The 27272-nt window shown below is 48.7% G+C and overlaps 2 protein-coding genes across 6 annotated transcripts in view; one reads left to right on the top strand and one right to left on the bottom strand.

Annotated features, from left to right (window-relative positions):
* Positions 1-344: 344 nt before the first annotated feature.
* On the bottom strand, positions 345-26261 carry LOC118001962 (endoplasmic reticulum membrane-associated RNA degradation protein-like). Of its 5 annotated transcripts, none has more exons than XM_034992165.1 (18): positions 25422-26261; positions 23275-23443; positions 21893-22032; positions 20556-20657; positions 20176-20265; positions 18153-18250; positions 17573-17709; positions 16740-16854; positions 16025-16127; positions 13433-13462; positions 11987-12055; positions 9779-9952; positions 7020-7103; positions 5326-5399; positions 4655-4780; positions 4082-4300; positions 3133-3246; positions 345-1705 (listed from the first exon to the last, which is right to left on the bottom strand). In XM_034992165.1, the coding sequence occupies exons 2-18, from the start codon at positions 23441-23443 to the stop codon at positions 1522-1524; spliced, it is 2028 nt and encodes a 675-aa protein (XP_034848056.1). In that variant the 5' UTR covers positions 25422-26261; the 3' UTR covers positions 345-1521. The 5 variants fall into 5 exon arrangements, with proteins under 5 accessions (XP_034848056.1, XP_034848057.1, XP_034848059.1 ...); XM_034992166.1 differs by having other exon boundaries at positions 4082-4240; XM_034992168.1 differs by lacking the exon at positions 9779-9952.
* A 103-nt stretch (positions 26262-26364) lies between these two features.
* LOC118001891 (tctex1 domain-containing protein 3) overlaps positions 26365-27272 on the top strand; it is a 16944-nt gene continuing 16036 nt past the window's right edge. Inside the window, exon 1 of the mRNA XM_034992063.1 lies at positions 26365-26587. Coding sequence (XP_034847954.1) covers positions 26474-26587 — 114 coding nt within the window. The 5' untranslated portion in view covers positions 26365-26473. The remainder of the gene's footprint in view (positions 26588-27272) is intronic.

Raw genomic sequence — 27272 nt, 5'->3', positions numbered from 1 at the left:
CAGGTGTGTGTCTGGAATTTAAGAGATCCTCTGGGGAACCTCCTAGAATTCCCATTTCCAGCAATCAGAACCAATGGAAAACGAGTTGCTCAAACCAGGAAGACGTCTTGGAGGGCGACTCTCAGGAATGAAGTCTGGGTCAACCCACCAGCTGAGGCACCACCACCAACAGAAGTGAGTGGCTGAGGGCAGAGGAACACGGGATGAGTTGTAGAAAAGGGGATTTTTAATACCAACATCTGCCAGCTCACCAGGTGCAAAAGCAGGTGCACAGGAGTTCCACCTTTCTCTTCATGTGCTTGGTAAATATATCAATTCTTTTATTTCCCCTTTTTCATTGCAGCTCTAACATTAGGAGGATTTAGAGGGGCTAATACCATAAATTATCGTTTAATTTAGAGTATGTCCAAGGGAGGGTGTGACTGCTGGAAAAGAACATGTCACAGGGGCAGAAGCCCAGACGCGGGGACTCCAGGGTCTACACCTGCACCAGAGAAGGCCGCATCGCAGGGGCAGAAGCCCGGTGCTCTCTGTCCTTACCTGGAGTTTAGTTTAAAAGGGGTGGTGGGTGCTGAGTTGGCAAAGGGATGGGTGGAATGTGATGGAATGTCTGTCTTCCCACAGCACCACCCCTTCCCTTTAAGACCGCCTCGGCACTGCTCTCTGACAGCAGAGAAGCCCGAAACACACAGGGTGGGCACCGTTCCTTGGACTAGAACATGGGCTAGAACCTGCCTGGGAGGTAGGGATGGTGGAGAGGCCATGAGTCACTGTGCGAGGCCTAGCGCACATGCAGACCTGAGGTTGGGGACGGCCTCACAGTGGGTGTGAGAGCTGCTGGCTGATGGATGCTCCAGACAACTGCAGTGGCCCAGAGAGCCCTCGAGAATCAGATTTCAGCTCTCCGAGCAGGACTGGGGCGACTGCACCCTTGACCCTCAGTCCTCCAGCTCTCCCCGCTCCTACACAAGACCCTCCTACCCAGACACGTGCCGGGGCTCCTGCTCTCCTGGCCACACACAGATGGGCATACCTGCTGCCTGGCCCCGTCTGCCCACCATACCTTCCTCCCCAACTCTGTCCCATAGGATCTGGACCATCCAGCCTTGCTCTCAGCTCCAGGGATGAGGCCGGACTGGCCCACGTTCTTTCTCTGCCCCAGTGGTGGCTCAGGAGGGGAGCCTACCCAGTTTGGCCAGTGAAGACGGGGCAGGGGGACCTGGCCACAGTGACCGTTTTCAAGAGTTTCCTGGGTGACATGTGGTTATAAAGCTCCCCCTGGACACTGTGTCATGGTGGCCAAAATGCTGCGGCCATTTGGTCCCAGGAAGGGACCCAGCCTAAGGTTCATACAAACGCGGGAACAGCAATTCAGAAAACTGCAGAGAAACGGAACTTGATCCCTGACCAATCAGAGCCTGCAATCCACCCTACCTTTGGCTTTTCAATTTCCATGCTGGTAAAGCCTATTCAGGCGGAGCTTTCAGATGTAGCCAAAAGCATCTTGACTTCTAAGTGTTTTCATAAGCCTTCTTTACTTGCGGATTTCTTGGCTAAATGTATTAACATTTGTTTCTTCTCACTGAAAGTCCAAATTTTCAACAGAGCTGTACGTGTAAGACTGATAGTTTCGTTCCACTTGTTCTTCTGCTGGCTGGTGTAAGTCACCAGGTTCTCCGTGTACTGCAAGATCGACTTTAAGAACCTGTTTTAACAAAAATTAATTAATTTCTTTATTCTATTATAAAATGCAACAATGATTTAAATGCACTCTTTTCGTTTTGGAATTTAAAGTACTGCACTTAAGGGGTGCCTGGGTGGCTCAGTTGGTTGAGCGACTGCCTTCGGCTCAGGTCATGATCTCAGGGTCCTGGGATCGAGCCCTGCATCGGGCTCCCTGCTCCACGGGAAGCCTGCTTCTCCCTCTCCCACTCCCCCTCCTTGTGTTCCCTCCCTCACTGTGTCTCTGTCAAATAAATAAAATCTTAAAAAAAAATAAAGTACTGCACTTAATTTTTGTCTGTAAATTCGAATAAAAGAACCACATGCAAAATGGAAGTGAGAACAGAACCTAGAGGAAGAGATGCTGGACCCCGGACGAGTTACACGCCCGAGCGCCTTGTTAAACGCACTCTCACATCAGGTAAGATGGTTGCATGTGATGGAACTGCACTCCAGAAAAGGCGTTAGAGCCCGCCTGGATTAAATGCCATGTGAGCATGCAATGCACACAATGGGGAGCGTGCAGGCCCTGCAGCCCCACGGGGGTGCCTCTCTGGCCCCGGGCATCCCACACCTGCCCTTGCAATGCAGGTGCACTGTCTCCCGGAAGACACTTTCCACTTGGACACAGCACTGCTGAGAGGTGTTTATCAAACGGTTCCCAGGCTCTTCTCCAGCGGGTGGGGATCAGGTCATGCTTCTATTTTCCAAGTTCTCCCCAGTTTGCCAAGTAGGCTGGCAACGTTCCCCAACTTCTAATTCTGAATATTTTCAAACTTAGAAGTTAAAGGAATAGTATAATGAAAGTCCACAGATCCTTCATCTAGAGAGTGGTCCTCAGCTGCGGATGACTTTGTATCTGGCAACGTCTGCATCATTTTGGGCTGTCACCATGCGGAGCTACCGGCACGCAATGCTGGGGTCAGGGAGCTACTCCCACCATGCATGCTCAGATGGCCCACCATAGACGACCCCCCCAGCGCAGAATGTGGGGGCGGGGGGGCTCACGTGGAGCCACCGATCCGTAACATTCTGCGTGGCGGCCACCCTGGTTCCCACCTGGGTTCCACGTTTCTTTAAGAAAATAACAGTCCTACTTTCACTTTTACTTTAAACATGAGGTACGTGCTCCCTGCAATATCACTCTCTGCGTGGCGGTGGTGTTATGACAGAGTGAGGAATTCTGAAAGCGTTTGCCAGCTCATCCCATTTAATTTTCTGAAATAAGCCTACATGGGTGTTAGTTTCAAAAGTTCACAAACTTGCACCAAAATCCACAGAGAAAAACAGTAAAGAGCCAACCAAGACTGTGGGCTTAAAAAAATAATAATGAAATAAAATAACCAACAGAAGTGAAATCACTTAAATTTACTAAAACAGTTTCATTTCTTATACATACAACACACTTACTTTAGATACTGTTGATATTCGTAAGTATTTTTTCCATGAACCACATGAATGTTGACCAATTCCAGGGCAATCAGCAATAAAATCAGGTAAAGCACAGGAGACAGAAGCTTAATACTAAAAAAGATGAAGTAAGGTGACAAACGTAAGAATTTTGCACTTTCATCAGTGAAAACTCTTTTTCAAGGGAACTTAAATTCAGCCTTCTCGAGGCCGCTCTGTGGCGGTTTCCCTGTGGGCCCCCGCCCCGCCCCCGGAGCGCCGGCCAACCGCCGCCGGCCTCCCAGCCACCGCGGCTCAGGAGCAAGACGGCACTGGCTCTGCGTCCAGCAGTTCCTCTGGCTCTGGGTCTCTGTCTGCAGTGTCTGTCCTATGCTCTGGTATTTGGTAAACGACTCCCACAAGAAGAAACACAGATGGCTCAAACCTGGAAATGTGTTCAATGTCTCCAGGACACAAAGATATTCTGATCAAAGTAAGATACTATCTCGTGCTCATGAAACCGGTAGGGAATTCTTCTAAAATATACCATTTGGGGAAGGATGTAACGTCACAGGCACCATCGTATAAACTGCTGGTTAGAGCGTACCTTTCAGAAGCAGCCAAGGAAAACCCGTTAAAGGCTTTACAGATTCAGATACCACTCAACCAGAGTTCTAGGAATTTGTCCAAAACGGTAATTTCTTAAGGATGTAGAACATCCCAAAATACACAACACGTAAAGAACCAGAATGCTGGCATACGCAAGTTAACCTGCTGTTAATATTTTAAATCCAGACACTCATTTGGGTCAGTGGCACCCATATTCTCTTACACCAAAATCACAACAGCATTTAACACACTACGTGTCCTCTGCAAGTGAGTACTCCCCTGAAAGTAGGAATCAGAGCTGCATCCCAACAGAACCCCTGCCCAGCGGGGCATCTCCGGACCAGGCCCGCGAGCCACACACCTAGTGAGCATGTGCAGGTAGGTCTGCCTCTGCCGGGAGCGCAGTCTCCTTTCCACCCACTGCTGGTGTCTCAGCTCCACAGAGGCAGCGACCTGGCTGGACACGCGGGCGCAGTGTGTGCTGATGTTTCGGAGCACGGTGAGCACCTCCAGAACGGTTCTGGGACAGAAGAGAGTTGGGACAGGGGTGCCGCAGAGTTCTTGGATCACCTGGGGCCACCTGGGGATTGGAATGCAAGTTCTCATGGGGCATGTTCACCGCCCGGGCCCCCCGACGCTCAGCTTCTGGGGAGCAGTGGCTGTTACACAGTGTGCTCAGTTCTGCAGGCCTCACGCACACGCACGCACGCACACTTAACTGTGGGGGGCAGAGTGTGCAAGAGAGCCCCGTCACGCACACCAGCACCTCACGAGCCACGGAGGGTGGGCTCCCCGGTCTGTGGTGGCACAGCCACAGTGGGGCCGAATGCCGCCGCAAGCCCACAGACGTTACGACACAGAAAAGAGCTGAGTGCGGGAGCCCGACGCGGCTGGTCAGCGCCCCAGCAATTCCTGACACTTCTGGGAGACTCACCTCTCGGTGGGAAGACTGTCCCGGTCGCTGACAACACCATGGCTCTCGGGCAAGTGGCGGGGCAGGGCTCTCAGGATTTCTGTGATTAAAGCCTCGCAGGCCTGTGTTTCAGAAGTACCTTCTAATCTGAAAAACAGAAGGTATGCAGACCAGCCCAAGCAGTGCCATGCAAATGTTTAATGGTTCACTTAATCTGCAACGTAGTTTTCCCAAATATAAAATGAAAAACCCACGGTCAGAGGCAATAGTAAAAATAAACGACAGGCTAAAAGCAACATACGTTGTTGACAAAAGCAACAAACCATCTAAGTTATTACTCCTACGAGATGGATCTGCTATATCCTGATTCCAAAATCTCTATCCCTACTTCTCTCCTGACCTTTAGATCCTATGTCTAATCACCCACTAAATATTTCGAGCAGACACCAACCTCCTCCCCACAAAGCCTGCCTCTGTTCCTGTGTTCGTGGTCTCCCCAAATGGCCCACCACCGGCTGGGTCCTCAGCGGGGAGACTGCGCCCCCTGTGCCTCCACCAAGTGGCCTGCCCTGCCCACCGAGGCCTACCAAGCCCCCTGCACTTGGTCTTCCTGTGGCACCGCTGAGACCTCACGTGGAGGTTGGCGTCCACTGGGGACTGTGAGGTCTGCATGACCCCAGGACAGAACTCACCTGGCTGCCTCCTCAGCCTCTTCAGGCAAAGGCAGGAGGGGCCAAACCCTGATGCTCTTCTCACAGCTCAGCACCTGAGAGAAAAATGTCCTACTGCTTTTAAAGATTTTACAGTAACAGTCTGGAAAATATTTTTGTAACTATTACGAACGTAGCAATCACTTTCTAGGAGATATATATTGGCAAAATTGTTACAGATCTTACATTTTAAAACCAGGTGGTGGGTCTCAGTTACTCAATACCATCAGATAAGTGAAGGCCAGTGAAATTAACAGGAGATTAGGAGGTAATTAGCATGTGGAGTAGTTGTAAAACATATCAGCAAACTCCTGACGCCCCTGTTGAGAGTGGAGGTCCTTGTCCCCTCCTGAATCAGGACGTGCTTTGGTGAGTGGCCTTCCCCCAGACAACACAGTGGAAGTGAGGATGTGTGTGATTCTGGAAGCCAGGTCAGAAAGGGCGGCACCTCTCCCTGGTTCGCTGGGAGGCGCCGCACCAACTTCTCATCTTCTCAGATGGAACACCAAACCAGGGAAGCCCATGCCAAATTTCTGACTCACGAAAGTGTAAGCAAATTAAACATTGACACCACTGAATGTGGGTAATTTATGCAGCAGTAGTGAGCAGAGCAATGACCTTAAAAAGAACGGATGCAAGACTGCTAAACGAAAAATGAATACATCACGGGCAGCAAGAATAAGAAGCTGCAGGGGAGGGTGAGGGTCAGATACACCCACTGGGGGGCACGGAGGGGCCTCCACCAGGGCCGTGGCAGCAGCGGCCGAGGAGCAGGGGGGCTCGTGAGGCTGGAGATTCGGCCGCAGAGGTCTACGGGCAAGTCCTGCCTTCCTGAAGCTTCTCTTCCTTCTGGGACGTCCCCCTTCTCTGTCCCTTCCCTTCCTCCCTCCTGACTCTGCAGGTCAGGGTGCTGCAGGCACCTGGCGTCCTCCCTTGCAGCCCGATGACTCGCTGCTGAACTAGAACCCACGGGGCACAGGTATTCGGGTTGAACTCTTTCCTCACGTAGCACCAGGAGAGTAAAACACCTCTAGAACTCTCTGCACATCCACTGCCGACAGCCCCTTCTAACTGACACTACTTCTCTTAAGACTTCATCAGTGACACTCCGTCGTCTCGGGCAGTTTCTTCCAGCTGCCGCTGTAAATCTCTCCCTAAACCCTTACGTGTGGATCCCACAGCTTCCATTTAGAGGCCAGCACTGATGAATGTCTGCATTAGCAACTATCATGACTATTCTACTCTTAGAGACAACCCCATCCTTGCCCCTTGCACATTCATATCCAGCTACATGGAAAATAAGGCACCCAAGCTCATTTCCACACTGGAACCTCCTGGCAGAAATGCTTCAAAGTCTGTGGCTTCCATGATCTAATTTACACAGGAACAAGCTCTGGTCTTGCCTGGTAAAGGGAACATTGCCCAAGTGAAGGCAACGACCTGCTGACCCATACCTCAAGTACTAAAATCACCGGAAACAACAAACACCATCATTACTGCTCTGCCGAATGTCAGATGTGAGGCTCGGAGGGACAGAGCTACGTGGCCAAGGCCACCTCCTGAGCACAGCCTCCGGTCGCAGCCCTGAAGCCCAGCCTGCCAGGCCGCCTGGACCAGTGGGCATCTCTGCTGCAGGTGCCGTGCACGCCCCTCCCGGTAGCCCTCGTGCGGCTCACCTGTTTTTTAAGCTGAGCAACTGGGTGGAAGTGGGCGTGGTAACCCTCCGCAAGACCAACCAGTGACTTTATCGCTGCTTTTTCCTGGTTCAGAAAAAACAGACAAGGGTTACCGTGACGTGTGGTCAGGCCCCCAGTTTTCTCCTGCTGAATGCGAGTCACAAGAGAGCCCCCATCTCACCATGTTACTTCAGCTGTAACAGAGCAAGACTCTTCACCAAAACAGGTCTGAGACAGTGGTCAAATCATAACCAACAGAGGTGTTTTAAATGAAGCCAATTAACAATGATAAATAACAAAGGCCACATCCGCTTTGTTCAAAATCAGTGGCACTAGAAATACATAATAAGACTCTAAAATGGAAAATAAGAATGTCTCCAAAAAAAAATAGAATGGGAATTTAAACATTAAAAATCAGTACAACCAAAAGAGAGTCATATTGCTACACATGTAAATGTTGAAAAAAAGAGTAAAAATAACATTATTTACACCTGATATAACTGTGTGGCTGGAAAATCCATGCTGGCTGACTAAAAACTATCAGAAACAAAAAGAAAAGTCAGTGAGTTGACAGCTGACTAACAATACACCAATCATCAATCAGTCGCTCTCCCACATAGAAGCAGTAACTCCCCAGAATTCTCAACAGCACAAAGCAAGTCACTAAATACCAGACGCAAACCTTTCGTTCGCTCAAAGACCCAAGTTCTACCGCACAGCAGAGAGGTTCTGTGCACAAGGCAGGTAGGCCGACCTCTGCGTGGGGCAGATGCAACTCACACGTGTGAAGACTAGTGATGAAGGCACAAGAGGCCCCGGGCCCGGCAGAGCACACGGCTTCTCATCTGAGACGTGAGACCGTGGGAGGGAGGGCCTATGGAGGACCCCTCTGGCTGCTGCACTAACAAGAAAACAGGGGGCTACCGCAGCGAGGCCAGGTGAAGGCTGGGGCAGCTCGGCCCAGCACACGGCACAGGAGGATGTGGACAAGCAAAGACAGGAGATTCTGGCCTCTGGACGGCGCTGCCACTTAGGGGGAGGCTCTGCGAGGGAAGGCTGAGGACACGGAGGAGACACCACGTTTGGGAATAACGTTCACTGTTGTAAAAACCATCAATTACCCCTAAATGAATCCATCAAGAGCCATTCCTGTCTGTTGCTTGGTTAGTCTCGGGCTTTGTATTTACGGTAACTATACAAGTTTGCCTACAATCCTAATAGGGAGGAGGTGGGAGAATTCTGAAAGAGAAGAGAGATGGGAAAGTAACCTTACAGACATGAAACTCTGTCACGAAGGTGAGTACGAATACACAAGAAGACCAAGTCCACCGCACATACTACAGAGATGTCTGTCTTTCAAATGCTCTTGGGCCAACTTGCAAGCCTTTGTCTAAGAAAAGGAAAAAAAAAAAACCCACAAAAAAACAAAAACAAGTAAACCTAGATTCTCTAACTCACTCCCAGATGAAATAAATTCCAGCTGGATCAAAAGATGTAAATGGGAAAAAACCCTATAAAGGTACCAGGGAAATGCACGTGTATGTTCATAATTTTGGAAAGCAAAGGGTCTTTTAAGAATAATTCCAGGGGCGCCTGGGTGGCTCAGTTGTTAAGCGCCTGCCTTCAGCTCAGGTCATGATCCCAGGGTCCTGGGATCGAGCCCCGCATCGGGCTCCCTGCTCGGCGGGAGGCCTGCTTCTCCCTCTCCCACTCCCCCTGCTTGTGTTCCCTCTCTCACTGTGTCTCTGTCAAATAAATAAATAAAATCTTAAAAAAAAAAAAAAAAAGAATAATTCCAAATGCATAAGCCAAAATGAAAAGACCTAAAAACTTCAAGACAAATAAGGAGCAACATAAACATCGGAGTGGTAAGTGCAGCTAATAAACCATAAAAATGCATAAAATGGAGCAAAAGACATTAATCGTTCACAAAAGAATCACACATTTCCAACAAACAATAAAAGACAGCAAAGTAACACAAAACAGAGAGATAAAAACATGGTCTTACTGGTACGTTTGCTTCAGAACTGTACTTGAACAAATTCACTTACACATGTGCCCAAGTGAACAAGGATGTTTACTTGAGACACTGTAATCAGGAGCGTTCCACACATCAGAACTCACTCATCCATGAGGGACAGGTTATACACATGAGGATATACTGATAAAAAATGTCAGACAGCTGACAGAAATCAGGTAGAAGGAATGCTAATCCCTAACAGGTTTCTTCCTCGAGCTGCACCGTGTGCTCGTGGGAAGAGGTGGGAGCAGATGCCCACCCATGAACAGCGCTCCACCCCACAAGGCCTTCCTGAGTGCTGTCAGTTTTCCTATCATGTTTTCTGTTTTGTCTGAACCTCTCAATAATCTTTACAGTAACTGTGACATGTATAATTTGAAAAACAGATTAAAATATCAATAACTAACCCAAATTATTTATTATAAAATAATAAAAGAATTAGTTTACTGATTGATGCAAATATTCCATCTGACCAATTTGTCATTTGTAAAATTTTCTGATATATTTAGTTAATTTGTTTTATACTGGTTCTTTCGTTTGATCACACAATATCAGTTTACCTATTGCAGTAAATATATGCATATAATCAAGTCACAATTACGTGTTCTGATGGAGGCATACAATAACTCACATAAATTTAAAGAAAAGGTGATTACGGGTTAATTACACCCGAAAATAAGCTGTATTCTGTCACAGCTGAATAACAGTGCATCTAATGGTTCTCTTCCTTATATGTTACCTTAAGGGCTGCCGACAGATCTTCATCAGTGAATCTGAGTAAAAGTACAATGGAAAATGCAAGCAATTGGTTTGCTGCCTCTTTCGGAAATTCAGGTAAGTTGATTTCCCCATGGCTTAAATGGTCTCTTATACGGGGGCCCTCCTGATGGTTTAGGAAATCCCAAAGAAACTCCTTTCAGGATATAAACAGAGAAAATATCTTGTTAGTTTTCTCAACTGAGGAAATAAAGAATGGGCCATACCTGACCTATCTAGGGAACAGCAGTGTCGGCTTACAGAGACGAGGAAACTGAGCTTCAGAGACAGTTAATCAAGGTAATACAGCTGAGGTACCATGCTGGGTTGTCCCTGGGAACTCTGTCTCTTAATTGCCCCCCGCCGCTTGGGGCAGGACCCTCCCTGGGGAGCCCCGGTCTCTCTAACTGTCCCTCGCCGCTTGGGGCAGGACCCTCCCTGGGGAGCTCTGGTCTCTCTAACTGCCCCCCGCCGCTTGGGGCAGGACCCTCCCTGGGAAGCCCTGGTCTCTCTAACTGCCCCCCGCCGCTTGGGGCAGGACCCTCCCTGGGGAGCCCCGGTCTCTCTGAGGCCCACCGCTTGGGGCGGGACCCTCCCTGGGAAGCCCCAGTCTCTCTAACTGCCCCCCGCCGCTTGGGGCAGGACCCTCCCTGGGAAGCCCGGTCTCTCTAACTGCAGGCTGCAGCTTGGGGCAGGACCCTCCCTGGGAAGCCCCGGTCTCTCTAACTGCCCCCCGCCGCCTGGGGCAGGACGCTCCCTGGGAAGCCCCGGTCTCTCTAACTGAGGCCCGCCACCTGGGGCAGGACCCTCCCTGGGAAGCCCCGGTCTCTCTGTGGCCCGCCGCTTGGGGCAGGACCCTCCCTGGGAAGCCCCGGTCTCTCTAACTGCCCCCCGCCGCTTGGGGCAGGACCCTCCCTGGGAAGCCCCGGTCTCTCTAACTGCCCCCTGCTGCTTGGGGCAGGACCGTCCCTGGGGAGCCCCGGTCTCTCTAACTGCCCCCTGTTGCTTGGGGCAGGACCCTCCCTGGGAAGCCCCGGTCTCTCTAACTGCCCCCTGCTGCTTGGGGCAGGACCCTCCCTGGGGAGCCCCGGTCTCTCTAACTGCCCCCTGCTGCTTGGGGCAGGACCGTCCCTGGGGAGCTCCGGTCTCTCTAACTGCCCCCTGCTGCTTGGGGCAGGACCGTCCCTGGGGAGCCCCGGTCTAACTGCCCCCTGCTGCTTGGGGCAGGACCCTCCCTGGGAAGCCCCGGTCTCTCTAACTGCCCCCCGCTGCTTGGGGCAGGACCCTCCCTGGGGAGCCCTGGTCTCTCTAACTGAGGCCCGCTGCTTGGGGCAGGACCCTCCCTGGGAAGCCCCAGTCTCTCTAACTGCCCCCTGCTGCTTGGGGAGGACTGACAGGGAAGTGGACAGCACCAGCGCTTTAGTAAAAGTCACCAGGTCTTACTCTTACTCACATCCCCCCGAAGGAACAGGTAGAGGTGTCCACGTCTGGAAGCTAACTTTCCTCTTGCCTCAACACAGCCCTTGCCCCTCCCTGTCCTGAGGCCTCTCTCAGATCTGTGCCCTCCTCTGTGAAGCCCCCCACAGTGAGGACAGCTGCTGCTTCCCCAGTGCAGGCTGGAGCAGAAAGAGTCAGAAGTGCTGAGCCGGGCGAGCGGCTGGTGGACGGAGCAGTCCCGGAGATTCAGGAGGGAAACAAATGTCAGATAAACTCGCTCACTCACCCTCACTTCCTGCTGCCAGAAACGACACCCAGAGACCGTGCAGAATCCCACTAATGTCACCCATTAGAACCCAGGCTGCTAATAACGCTCAGTGGAAAGGAAGAAATATAAAAATTCTACTGAGAGTCCAAAGTAGCCATTGTAATAGTTTCATAAAAAAACAACAGTGTTAAGTAGGAAACGGACCCGGCTGGACACCACTATCTGGCCCCTCCAGCACCACGGTCCCAGCGACCCACTCACAGGCGGCGCCGGGGGGGCAGGGCAGCTCCAGCAGCAGGCCTCAGAAAAAGGGCCTTGAAGCCCAAGCTGCAATCTGCCGCGGGTGTGACGTTGGGACAGTGCGGGGGTGGTTCAGAAGTGCTCTTTGTGAGCAGATCACAAGCCAGGATTAACTTCATTTTGGAGAAGTGCTAACCACATCCATAAATAGAAGAATATGAGCTCGGAAAAGGCCTAGTATTTTACCATTGCAGGCTCTCCAAGGAAAAGAGGAAGCTGATTGATTTTACCATCATCCAAGTGTTTTGCCAATATCTAAAACACCAAAGATAAATACATTAATTAATTAGTGCACACACATGTACATACAGAACCTTCAGAGTCAAAGGATGGAGGATCTCTGGTTACAACATGCTACAGAAGCCCAGAGCAAAGGAAATAAGGACAGTCTTAAAGACCTAGCCAGCCACCCGTTTTCTTAACCAGTATGATGACATTAGGAATACATAGGAATATGTATGTATCTTAATTGTATGTGTATGTGGGTGTTTATGTGTACTTACGTGCATATATGGATACGTGTGATGATGTGTCTATATGTATGTGGATGTGTCTTTATAGGTGTATTTGTGCATACATATGCTGATGTGTATTTACATGCGTGTAGGGGGACGTGTGTATATATCTGTGCATGCTTCTGTATTGTATGTATATGTGTGTTTACGTATATCTAGAAGTATATGCATGTATGTGTGTATGTGTCTTCAAGTGTATTTGTACGTGTATGTGTGTATGTATGTATTTACATGTGCTTTTGTGTGTGTTCCTATTTGTATGTATGTGTTCATGTATATTCACATGTGTGAGTGTGCATCCATGTGTATGTGTGTGTATGTGGATAGAAGTATACATCAGAGTTACCTTATACACCACTTCTTAACACACCAGTTTGGAACCCAACCACCCAATCCAACGCAACAGACCCTAATCCCATACAGATATGACTACATTATCTAATTTAATCCTCACAGCATCAAACATATTATGTATTAAATTATACAAGTTATTTACCTAATGGAATAAAGTCTACAAGTAAACAGACACATTGCTTAATCCCACCCACCACCCATTTACTAAGGAATCTAAGAGTTATCTTAAAGGCAAAGTAATCTAAACACCCAAATCTCTCCCCAGAGACTCTCCCTTTGTTTCCTCCTGTCGGCTAACTGTGAAATCACACTTCAGGCTTCATGAGAATTATTATCCAGGATTACACACACATAAAAGCCTCTATACTCTAAAGTGATAAAAAATATTTTCAATGGCAGTTTTTACTCGCCCAGATTTTCAGCTTTAGATTCACAAACCCAATTCACAGATTAAATGCATTGTTGTACACTTACAACCACAGTTCATGTATATTTCATGTGCAAAAGAAGCAAGTGTTAATCTTAAATCTAAAATGTAACCTCTAAATAATCATAGCATATAATATTAGTATCTCTTGGCATTTTCCAATGTTGCTCTTTCCATAACTTCAGAAACTAGGTAAATCATACTGGATCTCAAAATTAGCCTGAAAACTACGCTTTATAATAAAGTGGGGTTTTTTGCATGTATGACTATCAACATTTCCTGTGTAGTAAAAAACAATGTTGTATTTGTTTCCAGATACTCCCTAAGTTTACTTACTTCGTCGAAGGTGGTATAAAGAGCCGTGGACTTCAGAAAAGGAAAGAAAAGAAATAATTAAAACAAAACGTAAGTACTCAAAGGAGAAAAATCAATTCTAGTACATGGCCAAAAATATGAAACCTTCTTTTGAAAATAAATCTTAACACAGCAGCACCTTGGGAAGAATGCCATTGGCATCGTGGCATATCATCAAAGATGGGGACTTACGGTGAGCCTGGCAGGGGGGCCCTGTTCAAACTCTGCTCTCACCACATGCTTCAGCTCAGGTTCTTCTCATCACACAGCACGACTCACACACGTGTGTGCAAGTCAGCAAACTGGACGTGTTCTCCCATAAACGGCCTGTGTTTTGCACGCTTCCTGGTGTGATCGGTCCCGTCTACGGACACAGGCTCTGCAGCTGGCTCTCTCAACATCTACTCCCGGCTTCCGTGCTCCCTGGAAGCGAGACCCTGCGCACCTTCCCACCTAGGTTTCTCTGCAAAACGGGACACGAGTAGTGCCCATCCTGAAAGTCTGCTGGGGAATTCAGTAAGATTTTACACACACTGTGATGAAATCAGCATTCTGTGGAAGCCAGCTCTCAAAAAAAAGTGTCTCATTTAACATATTTTCAATTTAACATAGGAAATTTCCTCCAACATTTATTACGACGTAGAAACCTATAAAGTCTGTTATCTTTACAGCCCCCAAGCCTATGCTACTGACCCTAAAACTTCTCCTGAGCCCCAGTCTAAGCATCCAACTGCCTACTAAATACCGAACTTTTCACTGATCTCCATAAACTGCAGGCATTAACTTCTACCTTGTTTAAGGAATGGGTATAAATGTCTTCTCTCTCACCCCTCGTACATAAGCTTCTTAAAGTCACACCGTCTTACTCATCTTCCGATCTTCCACTGATCTCAGAGACCTTATGCTGTAAGTATTCAGTAAACAGTAACCACCTGTGCACTTTACAGCTTTATAAAGCCTTTTCACATATGCATTGCCTTATAAGTAAGTTGACGCCGTTGTTTATTCTGAACAAGAGCCTGGCCTACAATTTAAGACACTGTTTGATAAAAACAGTCATGCTATTTACTTGTGTGGCCAAATAACCTGTAAATGACCGAATCTGTTTACACCCCCGTGAAGTAATACCAAGCGTACTCGAGTGAGAGCTGTGACAACCGGGGTTCTCGCTCTTTCTGCTGGAGACAGACGCTGCACGACACTGCCTGGCACTGCCCAGGGCAGAGTGGACGGGAAAGGCACCAGGCATGGGCATCAGGGGACACAAACGTGAGCACTGCACTCCTGAGGAGCCTGCGATAGAAACCTGTCCCAACAGGCACGGAAGGCACCGAAGTGCCCGGAGATAAAACAGAGGCAGGACGCAGGGAAGAGAAGCTGCTGCATTGGAGGGGTCGAGGCTCTGGAGGTCACTCACGTGGCCTGAAGCGGTCTGGCAGGGACAGTGGGCAAAGCCTGCAAAAAGAACGCTCTGGAACTGGCGAGGGGCCTCGGGTATGCCGGAGGAATCCGACAGGAGGAGACAGACCGGAGGAACGTGGGTCCACATGGGGTCCCCGAACGCCCCGTGCAAGCTCAAAGCTCGCTGCAGGTACTGGGGTGCCCCTAAAGTTCTAAGCAGATGAGACCATGAAAGACGTAAGACTATTTATCACCGGAAGAGGAGGCGGGTGAGGGCTCAGCGTTGAGAACAGACGGGTGGGTCTGGACACTGAGTGGATTAAGGGGACGCAGCACAAGGTGGTGCTGGAGGCTGGTACCCAGCGCCTGAGCAGACGGGGATAATAAGGAACACCAGAGAACAAATTTGTGGGAGGAAAAGTGAGCTTTGTAGCAATAAAGGAGTTTGAGACCTAAAAACGTTCAGCAAATGGGGTAAGCCTAACTCGGGAGGAGGAGGAGCTGAGTTTGAGGAGACGACTGCCTGGGACAGCACCTGCCGTTCATAGGACAGACTGTTGTCCCGACACCTCTCCGGCCGCATTGACAGCTCAGCCTGTGTCAGGCTTTCGCTTTCATTGGTTCGAAGTATTTTCCAATCCTTGTTCCCCTGGAAGCAGGGCGGCTAAGACATGGGAGGGAGTAAGATCTACTGCAGCAGATCCAGGGAGCACAGCGTTGGGAACAGAATGGCGAGGAATGCCTTTGGAAAGGGGCGGAAAGACGAAGCTGAGTGGGAGGAACAAGAGTTCCGGGGGCAGCCCCGACACACGCACCCTCTTGCCTCTGCCAGGTGACTGGGCACAGGGCCACCCAGAAGCTTCCCCAAGCTCCCTAGCAGTTCTGGCCCAGAGCTGCGTCCTGCGGCTACAAGGCTACGCGGTTTCTACTCTCCTGACAAGTCTGAAATACTTGGAAATACAGAACGATCAAAAACAATCACAAATAATTATACACCATATAAAATCATTATAATAGGAAGCCACAAAAAAACAACACTCGAGCGTTCCAAAGAAAATTCTTAGCTAAAAAATTCATTTAATGCTAAACAAAAATGAGATATTAAAAACTTTTAATTAGGCAGAGAAAACTCAATACAGCGGCAACCACCATCAATCACGGAAGCATGTGTACCTCAGCAGTCAGAAGTCTTTTTGGACATTGGTTAACAGCGGCAAAAACTCTCCTGAGTCCCGTCTCTAACTGTGTCAGTAACAACATGGCACAGTCGGCAAACCTGTGAAATTGAAGTAAAATAGGCAAATCTCAAGCTTTAAAAGTAAACACTGGCATCGACCCCAAATAACGGTGCTTTGTTCCAGATATTACCAATGTGTGACCAAGGCAAGGAGGGGTGACCATACTCGCGAACACGAGAAACAATGCAGAATCACAGGCTCCTTAGACTCGTGAGCTTAAATCTATTTTCCACTGCTCTGACATAAGAGAAGCTCCAGAATAAAAGGTCATCAAAGATCTGCCCAATTCTTCCCACTACTTGTAAGAAATACTCAGATTGCAGGATTTGGGTGGGTTCTCAAGGTACGAACGAACGCACGGACAACAGAACCTGAAGGGAGGCAAAGGCCGTGGGCCTCGCGATGTCCACGTGCATCTGCTTTGCTCCCCAAGAAACCGAGTCGAACTTACCTCCTCCTGGCTGCAGGATTCTTTAACACGGGACACACGGTTCTCTCATAGTTAGAACTCAAATGACACCGAAAAGTTGATTCCAAAGAATGATTATCGGTATCGACTACACCAAAAGGCTGATGCGTAACGTTTCAGTCAGCACTGTGAAGGCATTTTAAGCTCAGCCGTCCTGGAGAGGACCAGCCTCCTCACTTACCTGTGTGACCTGAACCCGATTAATGCAGCTTCCCAGTACGGCAACATGACCTTTAATATGAAAGTGGATTTCTTCATCACTTCTTCTAACACTGAAAGTACCTCAGAAGTAACGTCTGCAAAATAACAAGAGTTTTAAGCACAATCACCCTAATCAGTTGAAGAACAACGTAAGCAGACTCAGGGCAGGAGGCCCACGAGTCGTAGGTGACCGTGGCACCCCTGGGGCAAGGGGAGGCGCACGACGGCCTCTTCATGACTCAGGCCACAGCTATGAGAAGAGGACGGCAGGGCTGACCAGCTGACCACGCTAAGAAAAGTAAGATACATTTTCATAAGGGAGAGGAGCAAGACTCAACCCTGAGGTAAACTAGGGACCCTGTCTGATGATGACGTGTCTGTGCAGGTTCATCCCTGGCAACAAATGTGCTCTGCGGGGGGATGCTGCATGTGTCAGGGCGGGGGCTTCCGGGGAATCTCTGCACCTCCCCATCCATTTTGTTCCAAACTGAAAACTGCCCTAAAAAATAAAGTCTTAAAAAGTATGTATTACTGGCAGTCAGCGGACTACCAAAGGGTCTGTGGCACAAAAAGGCTAAGACTGCCAGGATAAGGTGATCTGGGTTACTCCTGCCATGATTTACCTCAGAGATTCAGCCCCGCTGTAGGGGGTGAGGTTTTATGTAGCAAAGTTTAAGCAGCTTTGAAAGTTCATCTTCTCCTGCCTCTGGAAAGTAGTCCATCGAAAGGGCTCAAGTCCCCGTGCCACTTCCTGACTTTATCCCTACCTTTATGAAGACACATTCAGGGGAAACTGTGAAGTGTAATACTTGCCAGGGAAAACGGCCAAATCCTCAAGGTTTGTGAGAACGATGAAAGGTCGGTGTGCCAACACAAGTTTAGCTTGTTGCAAGTAACTCTTCAGCAGCTGACCCAATCCCACGGTCAACAGTACCATCATTGAACAGTATCTAGTGCAAAACACCACAGAATCTGTTAGAAAAATGGACTGTCATACACATAAAGAGATTTACTTTCAAAAGAACAAGTTTAAAATTAAGGAAGTACAACACTATTCAATTGTAGGAAACTCCCCCTGGCTGTGTGTGGGAATTCAGCTACACGAGGGCTGGGAGGCTCGAGAGAGCAGTTCTCGGGGTCTCCCACCCCCCAGCAGGCAGTGCCCCTTGTCACCTCTGTGAGGCTCGGCCTCACAGCTGCCTCTGGGGTGGAAGTCAGTGGGGTCCCAACCCTGTCACACACCAGGTGTTTATCGATTCAGTTTGATCTTCAAATTCCTGCCTCAAAACTCTCATCTTTCCCAAAACACATCTTTGCCCAATGTAAAATTCAAGATAAAACAAACTCTTAAGTACATCAAAGAGGAGAGAAAATTACTTTCCTAGCAACGTACTTTGGGGGGATCTCATGAGGGGAAGCAAAGCCGTGCCATAGGGTATTACGCAGGTTGAGTCCACGTGGAGATCCGACGAAGACTTTCAGCACGTCCATCTAATCAGGTTAAGAACAGATTACTGCACAGTTAAATATTCACGGAACTACGGAATAAACTGATATAGTAGTGGGAGAACGTCTGCTTTCTTCTTTAGAGCAGACCCGACACTCTGGCTGGCATACGGTAGTACTAGTAATCGTCTAATAGTATTCAAACATTACTGGGCATTTAACACGTCAAACACATTTTGTGTGTATTTATTACTCATTCATCCTCAGAACAACCTATGAGGAGGGCATTACTATTAATCCCACTGTGCAGATGAGGAATACAAGCATGGAGAGCTGAAAGCTAGGCCTCAGGGACCACGAGCTATAAAGGGGGATGAGATCTGTCCCAGGCTATGCTGCTTTCATCCGGCACATCAAGCGTGCCTACTACCTAGATAAAACAAAGCACAAAGTGGGGAACAGGAAATCCACAGGAGGCAGACCCTGTGAGGAGGGGCTGGCCCACGGATGCTCCCAGCCCAGACCTCCCCTACTTAGCTGTTGGCTGGAAGCTCACCATTCACCTGCTTCTCTCCCTCCACTTATAAAGACGCCCACTATGGGGATCCCGCTTATCAGATGGCAAGACTTGTGCATTTCCATGGGCTCGCTCTTGGTTTGGAGGGCAACACTTCAGAACACATTCAGGATAATAGAAGATATGCAGAGACTAAAATAACTCAAAACCAAGTCATATGAGAAGGAAGAGTATGCCTCCAGAAGACAGGGAGAAGGAAGGAAAGCTATCTTCAGACGCCTGAAGGACTCTTGCTGAGAGGAGGAAATGGATGCACAGATCCTGAATTTCTCTCAAAGGGGAGGACAAGCCAGAGCAGAAGTTACAAAGAGGGTTTCAACTCAGCATCAGAACCCTTGGCAACCAGTCTCTCCATGCAACTCCAGAAACTCTTCATGCTCACATCAATTTTTAATACTTGAACAGTAATACCTAATACTAATAATCATAATAATACTCTCTTAGCTATATTTATTTTTAATTTAGTTTACTACTAACTTTAATTAATTGTTCATACCACCTGGGTAATCAGAAATACAGAAGCCAATGGACTAGTAGAAGGATCTGGGGCTGAGAGTGGCTGCAGGTCAGCAAGAGGCTAACAGCACCCAGGCCGACAACAAACAACAGGCCAAACACATGGATCTATTTCAGAAGTCAGTATAACTACAGGAATTTTGTACTTGGTCTTCACTCCATATTCTCCACTAAACAAAGTGCTCTTTAAGCTGACAGGGAACCACTGTAAAGTGGGAGAGCTTTACTGAAAACAGATTTCTTATCCAAAAATAGCAAGTCTAGCTGGTAACATATTACACCAGCATTTTAAACATCGTCCTGGCTCGGCAGGCTCAGCTTTGCCCAGGACGCTATCTTGGCATTCTTCTGCACCTTGATCCTGCCTCACTCGGTTGTGGCCTGTTGAAGATTTTGACAAAGTATACAGCTCTGCATGGTTTTAAACTGGCATCTAGTTTTTTTTCACTGTAAGTCTGAACAGTTGCAGAACGGCATAAACTCCCACATGTTAAAAAAAAAAAATGGATATTTTAGTATAAAACTTTAATATCCCTCCCTAAATGGTCAAAATTTTATTCTAGAATATGCTATTATGATAATTATTAACGTATAATTAATGAAAGCAATAGAGTTCAAATTGTTCATCCAGCTGGCCCCCCGAGGCTGTCCCACCAGAGGCTATTATGCCACGCCAAGACCCAGGATAAGAGACGTGTGTCTTGTGGCTGGAAAAGTGGCAATTTTGAAAGGGGAGGTGGCAAAGGAGAATATGCTCAAATTACAGCTGTCATCAACTTTTTCCTATGCAGCATCAATTTCTGAGGAGCAAAAGTAGAGCTACTACGAGCGGCTTTGTGCTGTGTCTACTCTATCAGGTTTAGGTGAACAAGCTTACCACAGACCGACCAAAGACCTCGGCAAGCTCCTCAGACGCAAGCAGATCTCTCAAAAGAAAGGGGCATTCCTTCCCATTCAGTAAATACACCTACAATTCAAAGAAGGATGGTGTTACAGTTGCATTGTAATGAGCCAAACAATGTGAAGAAAAAACCCACCCATAAAGCCACTGTTTGTACAAATGAGGGAGAAAAACACTGAAGACACCAATGTTTTGATTTCATAATCACTGAAAAAGAAAAATATTAAACATCTGTGCCAAATGATTACATTTCATAGGAAAACAAGAATTAAAATCAAGAAATCTGAGGACAGCTGTAAAAGTCTGATGTTCATTCAGATACTTCAGTGAACCAAAGAAAGAGGTCTCACACTTACATCACCCAAAGCCCGTTCTAGACATGCCGTCAGTTTCATTAAGCTAAGAGGAATAGCGGGACATTGAGGGCTTCCCAAAGCATCAAATATTTCAGGAAATAACTGTGTAGAACAAGACATATGTTAGAATTTGTGATCAGTAAGAAACATTTCCCCAAGTATTTCTCAAGCAATACGATTTATGAAATTCAAACTTCTAAAGATTTCAATTAGTGTATTTTCATGACTTTCTTGGTATAGGTAAACATTTGTTATATAGATACACAGTTGACCCCTGAACACGGGTTTGGACTCCACAGGTCGGCTTACACGCGGATTTTTTCCACAAATACAGTACGGTATTGTAAGTGTATTTTTCTCTTCCTCATGATTTTCTTAATAACGTTTCTCTAGCTGACTTCATTGCAAGCATACAGTATATAATACATAAAACATCTAAAATACGTGTTAATCAACTACATTATCAGTAAGGCTTGTGGCCAAGAGTCGGCTATTAGCAGTTCAGTTCTGAGGGAGTCTAAAGTTATATGCAGATTTGCAACTGTACAGGGGGTGGGCACCCTTAGCCCTGCACTGTCCAAGACTCAACTGTAACAATATCTAAAGAATCAAAAAAGTGTTTAATATCTAAGGAGTTTTGAACGTTTTCTTCATTTAAATGTTTACTGAAAGCAATAAATCTGGCATAACTGTAAATTGAAAAGTCAAATATTTTGACCTAAATCTTATTTCCCATTCTGATTAGTTCTTAAAAGTCAACAAACGTGAGGCAGCTCAGCCTGTCATGTAAGAGCTGTTACAAGGGGAGAAGCAATGACCCTTCTATCTACATCAGGAAATTTGAAGTATTTTATAATTAGACCTTTTATAGCTACTGCCCTACTGTGGTCATTAAATGTGCCAAGTGCAATGGCTGGTTTGCACCAACCAACAAACCAGCCAAAACGTCTGGGCGTTTCCATTCATCCTCCACAAACCAAGCATCCCCACCTGGTTTCCTTGTCCCACTGTCTCAAGAACACCTTACTGTCTGTCCATAAGGTCTTTGCTTTTTTCTGGAGCCGTCCATCCTCATCTTCCCAGGACCAGCACCCACATACCTAGCTACTCTCCAACCCCCAGTATGGATACTGCATCCAAAAACTTCCTTCGTTCCAAGGATGTTTCAGGCCATGGCGACTACATTACATTCCGAGTTTCCCTTGCATCCCTCAAGCCTTTTCACAGGCGGAGGGCTTAGAGGATGGAGGAGACCCCTTTAAGATGAACAGGTAACGAGGGCCTCTAAGCGGACTTCGCCAAGTCTTCTATTTCTAAAGGTTGTTCACAGGCCAAACCTCTGGAAGAGCTGTCCACTGCAGCCACGGCGTGTATCGCGTGTCAAACTGCCCCTTGGTCAGAGATAACAAATGTCGGTGGACGGCCTCACACACGGGGCCCAGCAGCAGCACGGTGCCCCGGTAATCCAGACTCTGGGCTTCAGGGAGAAGAAGAGCAGTGTGAGTACTACAGCTCCTTACCGCGGGATGAAAGTGCCTAAGCATCAAAGAAAAAGTGCTTTAATTACGAAATTTCCATGAAATCAACAACCAGTTTATAGCTGAACTTACAATAAAGATACCCAGATATTGCTGGAAGTAAGTTACATGGTGCTTATCTAATAAAAGAAAAATACACTATTAGAAGTGTACAAGGTTGGAAGATACAAAAAGGTTAATCAAGAGAAAATATTTTCTTCACTTGTAAGTTTACACAAAATCAGGTTCATACTGTATATATAATATTTTAACCTGATTTTTTACTTGACATTATTAGACTATGAGATTTCCAATGATGTTATTTTAGAACATACGAATTTTTTTGTTTTAATTTTCTGATAAGTTTGAAGCTGAACATTCACACGACTCATACCCAAAAAATATAAAAGGGTGAAGGTCTCCCTTCTGGCCACCCAGTTCTCCTTCCTATAGCAACTACAGTTATTAATTCCTTGGGGTATTTAGAAATACTTATACATACACAGCAAATACAATGATATGCCCTTCCTATTTTTTCGCTTAGCCCCGTGGTTCAGGGCGATGGGCTCCCCACCCTTCGCACCACCACCTAACGCTTTCTCGCGTGCCTGTCGTAGTCATGCTGTATGCTTGGCTGTTCCCAACGTTTGGGTTGTTTTCTTCCATTTTTGCTTACAATCAGCACCAACAGTAACCTGGCACAAACACTCGTTCGTACCTGTATGTGTGCCTGTCTTACAAACTCCTGGGATGAAACCGCTGGGCCAGAGCATGTTCATTTGCAATTTTTATAACTATTATTAAATTTCCCAAGCCACATCCCTGCTCTAAAAAATGTACAATAAAGCCTGGAACATTGAAGACAGCTGTGTAATATCCTACTGGTCATTTCCTACCCAGAATTCCTAGGACCCCTACTTTCTTCCCTCTTCCATCTGACTGTTGGCATGGAGCGAGACTGTTACGCCCACGGCCTCCTTCTCACACACGGCTTCCTTGGCTCAGTGCTCTGGTATCTCTCCTGTGCTCCTCTGGCCTCATTCCCTCCTATGTCACCTGATCCCTTTCCTCTCCTGAGCTAGGTCTGTATTGTAACAACCTCTAACTAAAAGAAACAATGGTCAGAAAGGAAAGTTTTACAGCCAAGACGTTTTAAATCAAACAGCACTGACAGCTGCTTGGGGTGCAGAGAACGTACAGACCTGATTGTGTGTAAGTCACACAGGCTGTGATGGTCTGCCAGCATACTTCACCCCTCTGAGTTACAATGCGATTGATATCACAACTTTCTCTGACTTCAAACCCGAGTTTACAGATCATATCATAGACTGAGGGAGAAAGACAAGTGGTAATCGGATCCTCTATTAGCATCTGAAATATAAGACACAGAAGACACTATTTAAAAGAAGTAAAAACAGTAATATCGATTATATATTCAAGTCACAAGAAAATCCCATTCTACCTTAAGTTCAGAATGTACTTAGGTACAGCTACTGTTAACACACTTTCTGGCTATCATGAGAGCTGTATGATTAAAATACTGTGATTAAATATCAAACAAAGATAGTTTACATAAACTTTATCAAATAAATGTTGAAGATGTGAAATTTTTAATAATATTTGTGAAGATAGGAGTTTACCGAAGCTTGGTACATCTTGTGGATAGTGCATTGTTCCTTTCAGCATTCCTATACTGTCCCAAAGTTATTGAAATGAGCAATTTTTTTAATGCAGAATGGAAAAGCAGAAAATCAAGCATAATAAACTAAAATGCAGGTAAAAAGCATAGTTCTGAATCCTTATGTGGTATAAGCAGCAGCAAACCATGCTTTTACATGAGGATTAAATAATACCAAGATCCTCACAATTATCCCCACATTACACTAACATCATCTTATAAACCTGCAAAGGAGTCACACTGTGGGACTAAAATTATCACGGGGTCTTCATCTGCTGTATCAAGTCAAGGGGTGTGTGTTCTAACATGAGGGGTTAAGCCCTAGCAGCTCCCTGGTTTGGAAGCTGGTCATCTTGAGTTCCTGCATCCTTCTCAGCAACCCTCTGTTACACAGTTCACTCCTCCCATTGCCCAGAAGCCTCACTCCCCACTCTCAGCCCTGGCTGCCAACCAATCTTCCACAGACCCAAGGAATGTGTGCCAAATAAGCAGTTATGCTGTGACCCATAGGGCGCACGCTGCTCAGCCGCTCAGGGACCACGGACACTGCAAGAGAGCAGGGGGCAGACGGGACCCGCTCCTGCTGCCTGCAACCTGGGCCTTCCCCTCCACTCTCTGTCCCTTGGAGCTTCTCCCCAGCAGCAGCAGAGTTGCAGAATCCAGTCTGCAGTTTTCCCAGCACCTGCAGGCCCAGCTTCTTCACCGTGCCCCCACATGACACACCATCAGCTGTCCAGCGCCTGCTCTTCAAAGGTCTGCTTCCCAGAACTGTCAGGCCCGCCCCATAGCTGAGCAGCACAACCTCCTTCCTCATAGATCCAAGTTTCAACTGGGTGGGACCTTCCACCAAGTCGCTAAGTTGTAAAATTGCAACCACTGCCCTGGTTCTCTCAGTCCCACAAGGGAGTGAATGCTTCCTGCAGCTGCCAAGTCCACAATACTTGTAGACATCTCTTCTTATTCTTTCTCTAACAATTCTACACTTGTTAACTCTTAATTGTCTTCCTTCAAAGCCTAGTGTGGTTTGTCTTCTGCCCGATACAGAAATGCAGTCCTAAAGGTTACTTTGATATCAAAAGGGACTCCTTGCATTTTTAAAAAGCATCTGAACTCTAAGCAAGGAGCTCTGGTTCTGGAGTGACAGGTGGCAGGCAAACGTTTTTGCACAAAAGCCCATCTCCTCCACTACTGCAGGCCCTGGATATGGCAACAGAAGCTTTAAGAAATGTCTTCTCTTTTGGCTGTATTCGCCCTTGCAATATAGTTGCCCTGCAGCCTTAACCAAACTGTCAGATCCTAGAGCACCAAGGTCAGATCTCACCCAGAATGTTCCCCCACGACACAGCATAGCTCCCAGCACACAGCAAATGAGAGTTAACTGAATCGTCGATGGCTCATCCTTCCTGGAGCTGAAGGGAATGCACTTCTTCAAGTCGTTACAACCTTCAGCTTTTGGGAATAACAATTCTAGAAGCTGGCTTTTACGTTAACTTGCAAGCACATATTGTCTTGAATAATTAACCTCATGTTAATTGGGAATGAAATCCCACTTCAAATCCGGCAATATTAGGTACTGCAATACCTTGCGACTCGTGACCGTACATTTTCCTGTTAGTTATGAATGGCCTCTCCCCCTACTAGAGGCCAGAACCCGTACGCGCCCACCCGTACCTTTACTCCTTGATACTCCAGGGTCTTGTCCAGGGCACTGTGGGCCGGTGGAAAGGACCTATACTTAGGACCTTCAATCTGAACTCTTCTTCAGACTCCTTGTACCACTTGCTTTGAAAAAGTTAGTATTCCGAGCCTCCGTTCTAACTGTAAATGGTACAGGGTATGATCTTCTAGTGTTGCAGTAATTAGAGCTAATACTTGAAAAGCATCTCACGCACAGCACTCAAAAACAGTAGCTATTGCTAAAAGTGAGGATAGATGATTGCATTTAATTCCACAAGGACAGGAAATGAATAAAACCCTATGAGGCAGCCCCGTACAACCCGACCTACAGCCACTGAGGCTGTTGTGATTGAGTTTTGTAACCAAAATGGCCTGAAAACGTCGAATTTCGATTTGCAAGTAGCACCTGCAGGGGTGAGTATGACACAGTGTGGGAGCAGAGAAAGCTTCCTTTCGAGGACGAAGACCCCACCCGCGAGCGGAACACTGCGTTCGCTCTTCCACTACCGACTCGCGGGCTTCAGCCTGGGGCCTGGGAGGTGCGAGGGACTGCGCGCCTGGAACAGTCTGGGGGCCCGGGCGGCGCCAAGACAAACGAGGGCAAGCGGTGCGTCTTCGGGGCCGGGCCGGGCGCTCATCCTCTCGCCGGCCGCGGACGAGGGGCGGGCAAGGCCGACCTGCTCCCGCGGCGGCGCTGCGCAAGACACCACGGAGGCCCGGGGACCGCGGCCCAGAGCCCGCCAGGCCAGCAGGGTGCGGCCGACGCTGCGCCTCCCCCGCCCGCGCCGCAGCGGGCGCCGCGCAGGCCAACAGCGCGCTCAGGCGCCCACCGGCACCCCGCTTCCCCGCCGCTCTGCCGCCGTCACTTCCAGCTACGGGCGGCCGGCGCGGCGGGATGACGCACGCCTCGCCTCGCCCCGCCCCTCCCTCCCGGCGCACTTCTGGCCGGCGCGGCGCAGGCGCGGGACTTGAGCTCTCGCGGGAAGCGGCCGAGGCGTTTGGGGCGAGGGGAGGCGGGCCGCTGGGCGTGGTGGAGTGCGGGCAGCATGGAGAAACGCGGGCGAGGCGGGAAACCGTTTTTGAGTCCGGCTTCTCAGCCGCAGCCGACGCCGCCGCAGCCTCGGAGGGAGAGGAGGCCCAGCATGTTCGAGAGGGAGGCAGTGAGTGCGGGGGCGGGGCCAGAGCGCGGGGGCGGGCGGCGCGGGGCTGGTGTCGGTGAGCGGCCCGCCGCCCTCGTGCTCCCCGGACTCGCGCTCCCCGGGCTCGTGCTCTCCGGGTTCGCGCTTCCCGCCCTCGTGCTCCCCGGGCTCGCTCTCCCCGCTCTCGTGCTCCCGGCGCTCAGCTCCCCGCCCTCGTGCTCCCGGGGTTCAGCTCCCCTCCCTCGTGCTCCTGGGGCTCGCTCTCCCCTCCCTCGTGCTCTGGGGCTCGCTCTCCCCTCCCTCGTGCTCCCGGGGCTCAGCTCCCCTCCCTCGTGCTCCCGGGGCTCGGGGCTCGTGCTCTCCGGGTTCGCGCTCCCTGCCCTCGTGCTCCCTGGGCTCGCTCTCCCCGCCCTCGTGCTCCCGGGGCTCAGCTCCCCTCCCTCGTGCTCCCGGGGCTCGCTCTCCCCTCCCTCGTGCTCCGGGGCTCGCTCTCCCCTCCCTCGTGCTCCCCGGGCTCGCTCTCCCCGCCCTCGTGCTCCCCGGGCTCGCTCTCCCCTCCCTCGTGCTCCCCGGGCTCGCTCTCCCCGCCCTCGTGCTCCCCGGGCTCGCTCTCCCCTCCCTCGTGCTCCCCGGGCTCGCTCTCCCCGCCCTCGTGCTCCCCGGGCTCGCTCTCCCCTCCCTCGTGCTCCCCGGGCTCGCTCTCCCC

This window comes from Mirounga leonina, unplaced genomic scaffold (assembly GCF_011800145.1).
Source record: "Mirounga leonina isolate KUSES-001 unplaced genomic scaffold, KU_Mleo_1.0 Mir_55, whole genome shotgun sequence".
In the NCBI taxonomy this organism is placed as follows: domain Eukaryota; kingdom Metazoa; phylum Chordata; class Mammalia; order Carnivora; family Phocidae; genus Mirounga; species Mirounga leonina.
The sequence above is the reverse complement of the archived record's forward strand: the minus strand, read 5'-3'. Positions and strand labels throughout refer to the sequence as shown.

Coding starts and splice junctions, on each gene's coding strand:
- LOC118001962 (XM_034992165.1), bottom strand. CDS start 23,443: ATGCTAATAGAGGATCCGATTACCACTTGTCTTTCTCCCTCAGTCTAT. Junction 16,855..17,572: donor GGATTTGGCCGTTTTCCCTG/GCAAGTATTACA, acceptor GTTATTTTGCAG/ACGTTACTTCTGAGGTACTT. Junction 9,953..11,986: donor TCCTTGGAGAGCCTGCAATG/GTAAAATACTAG, acceptor ATATCCTGAAAG/GAGTTTCTTTGGGATTTCCT.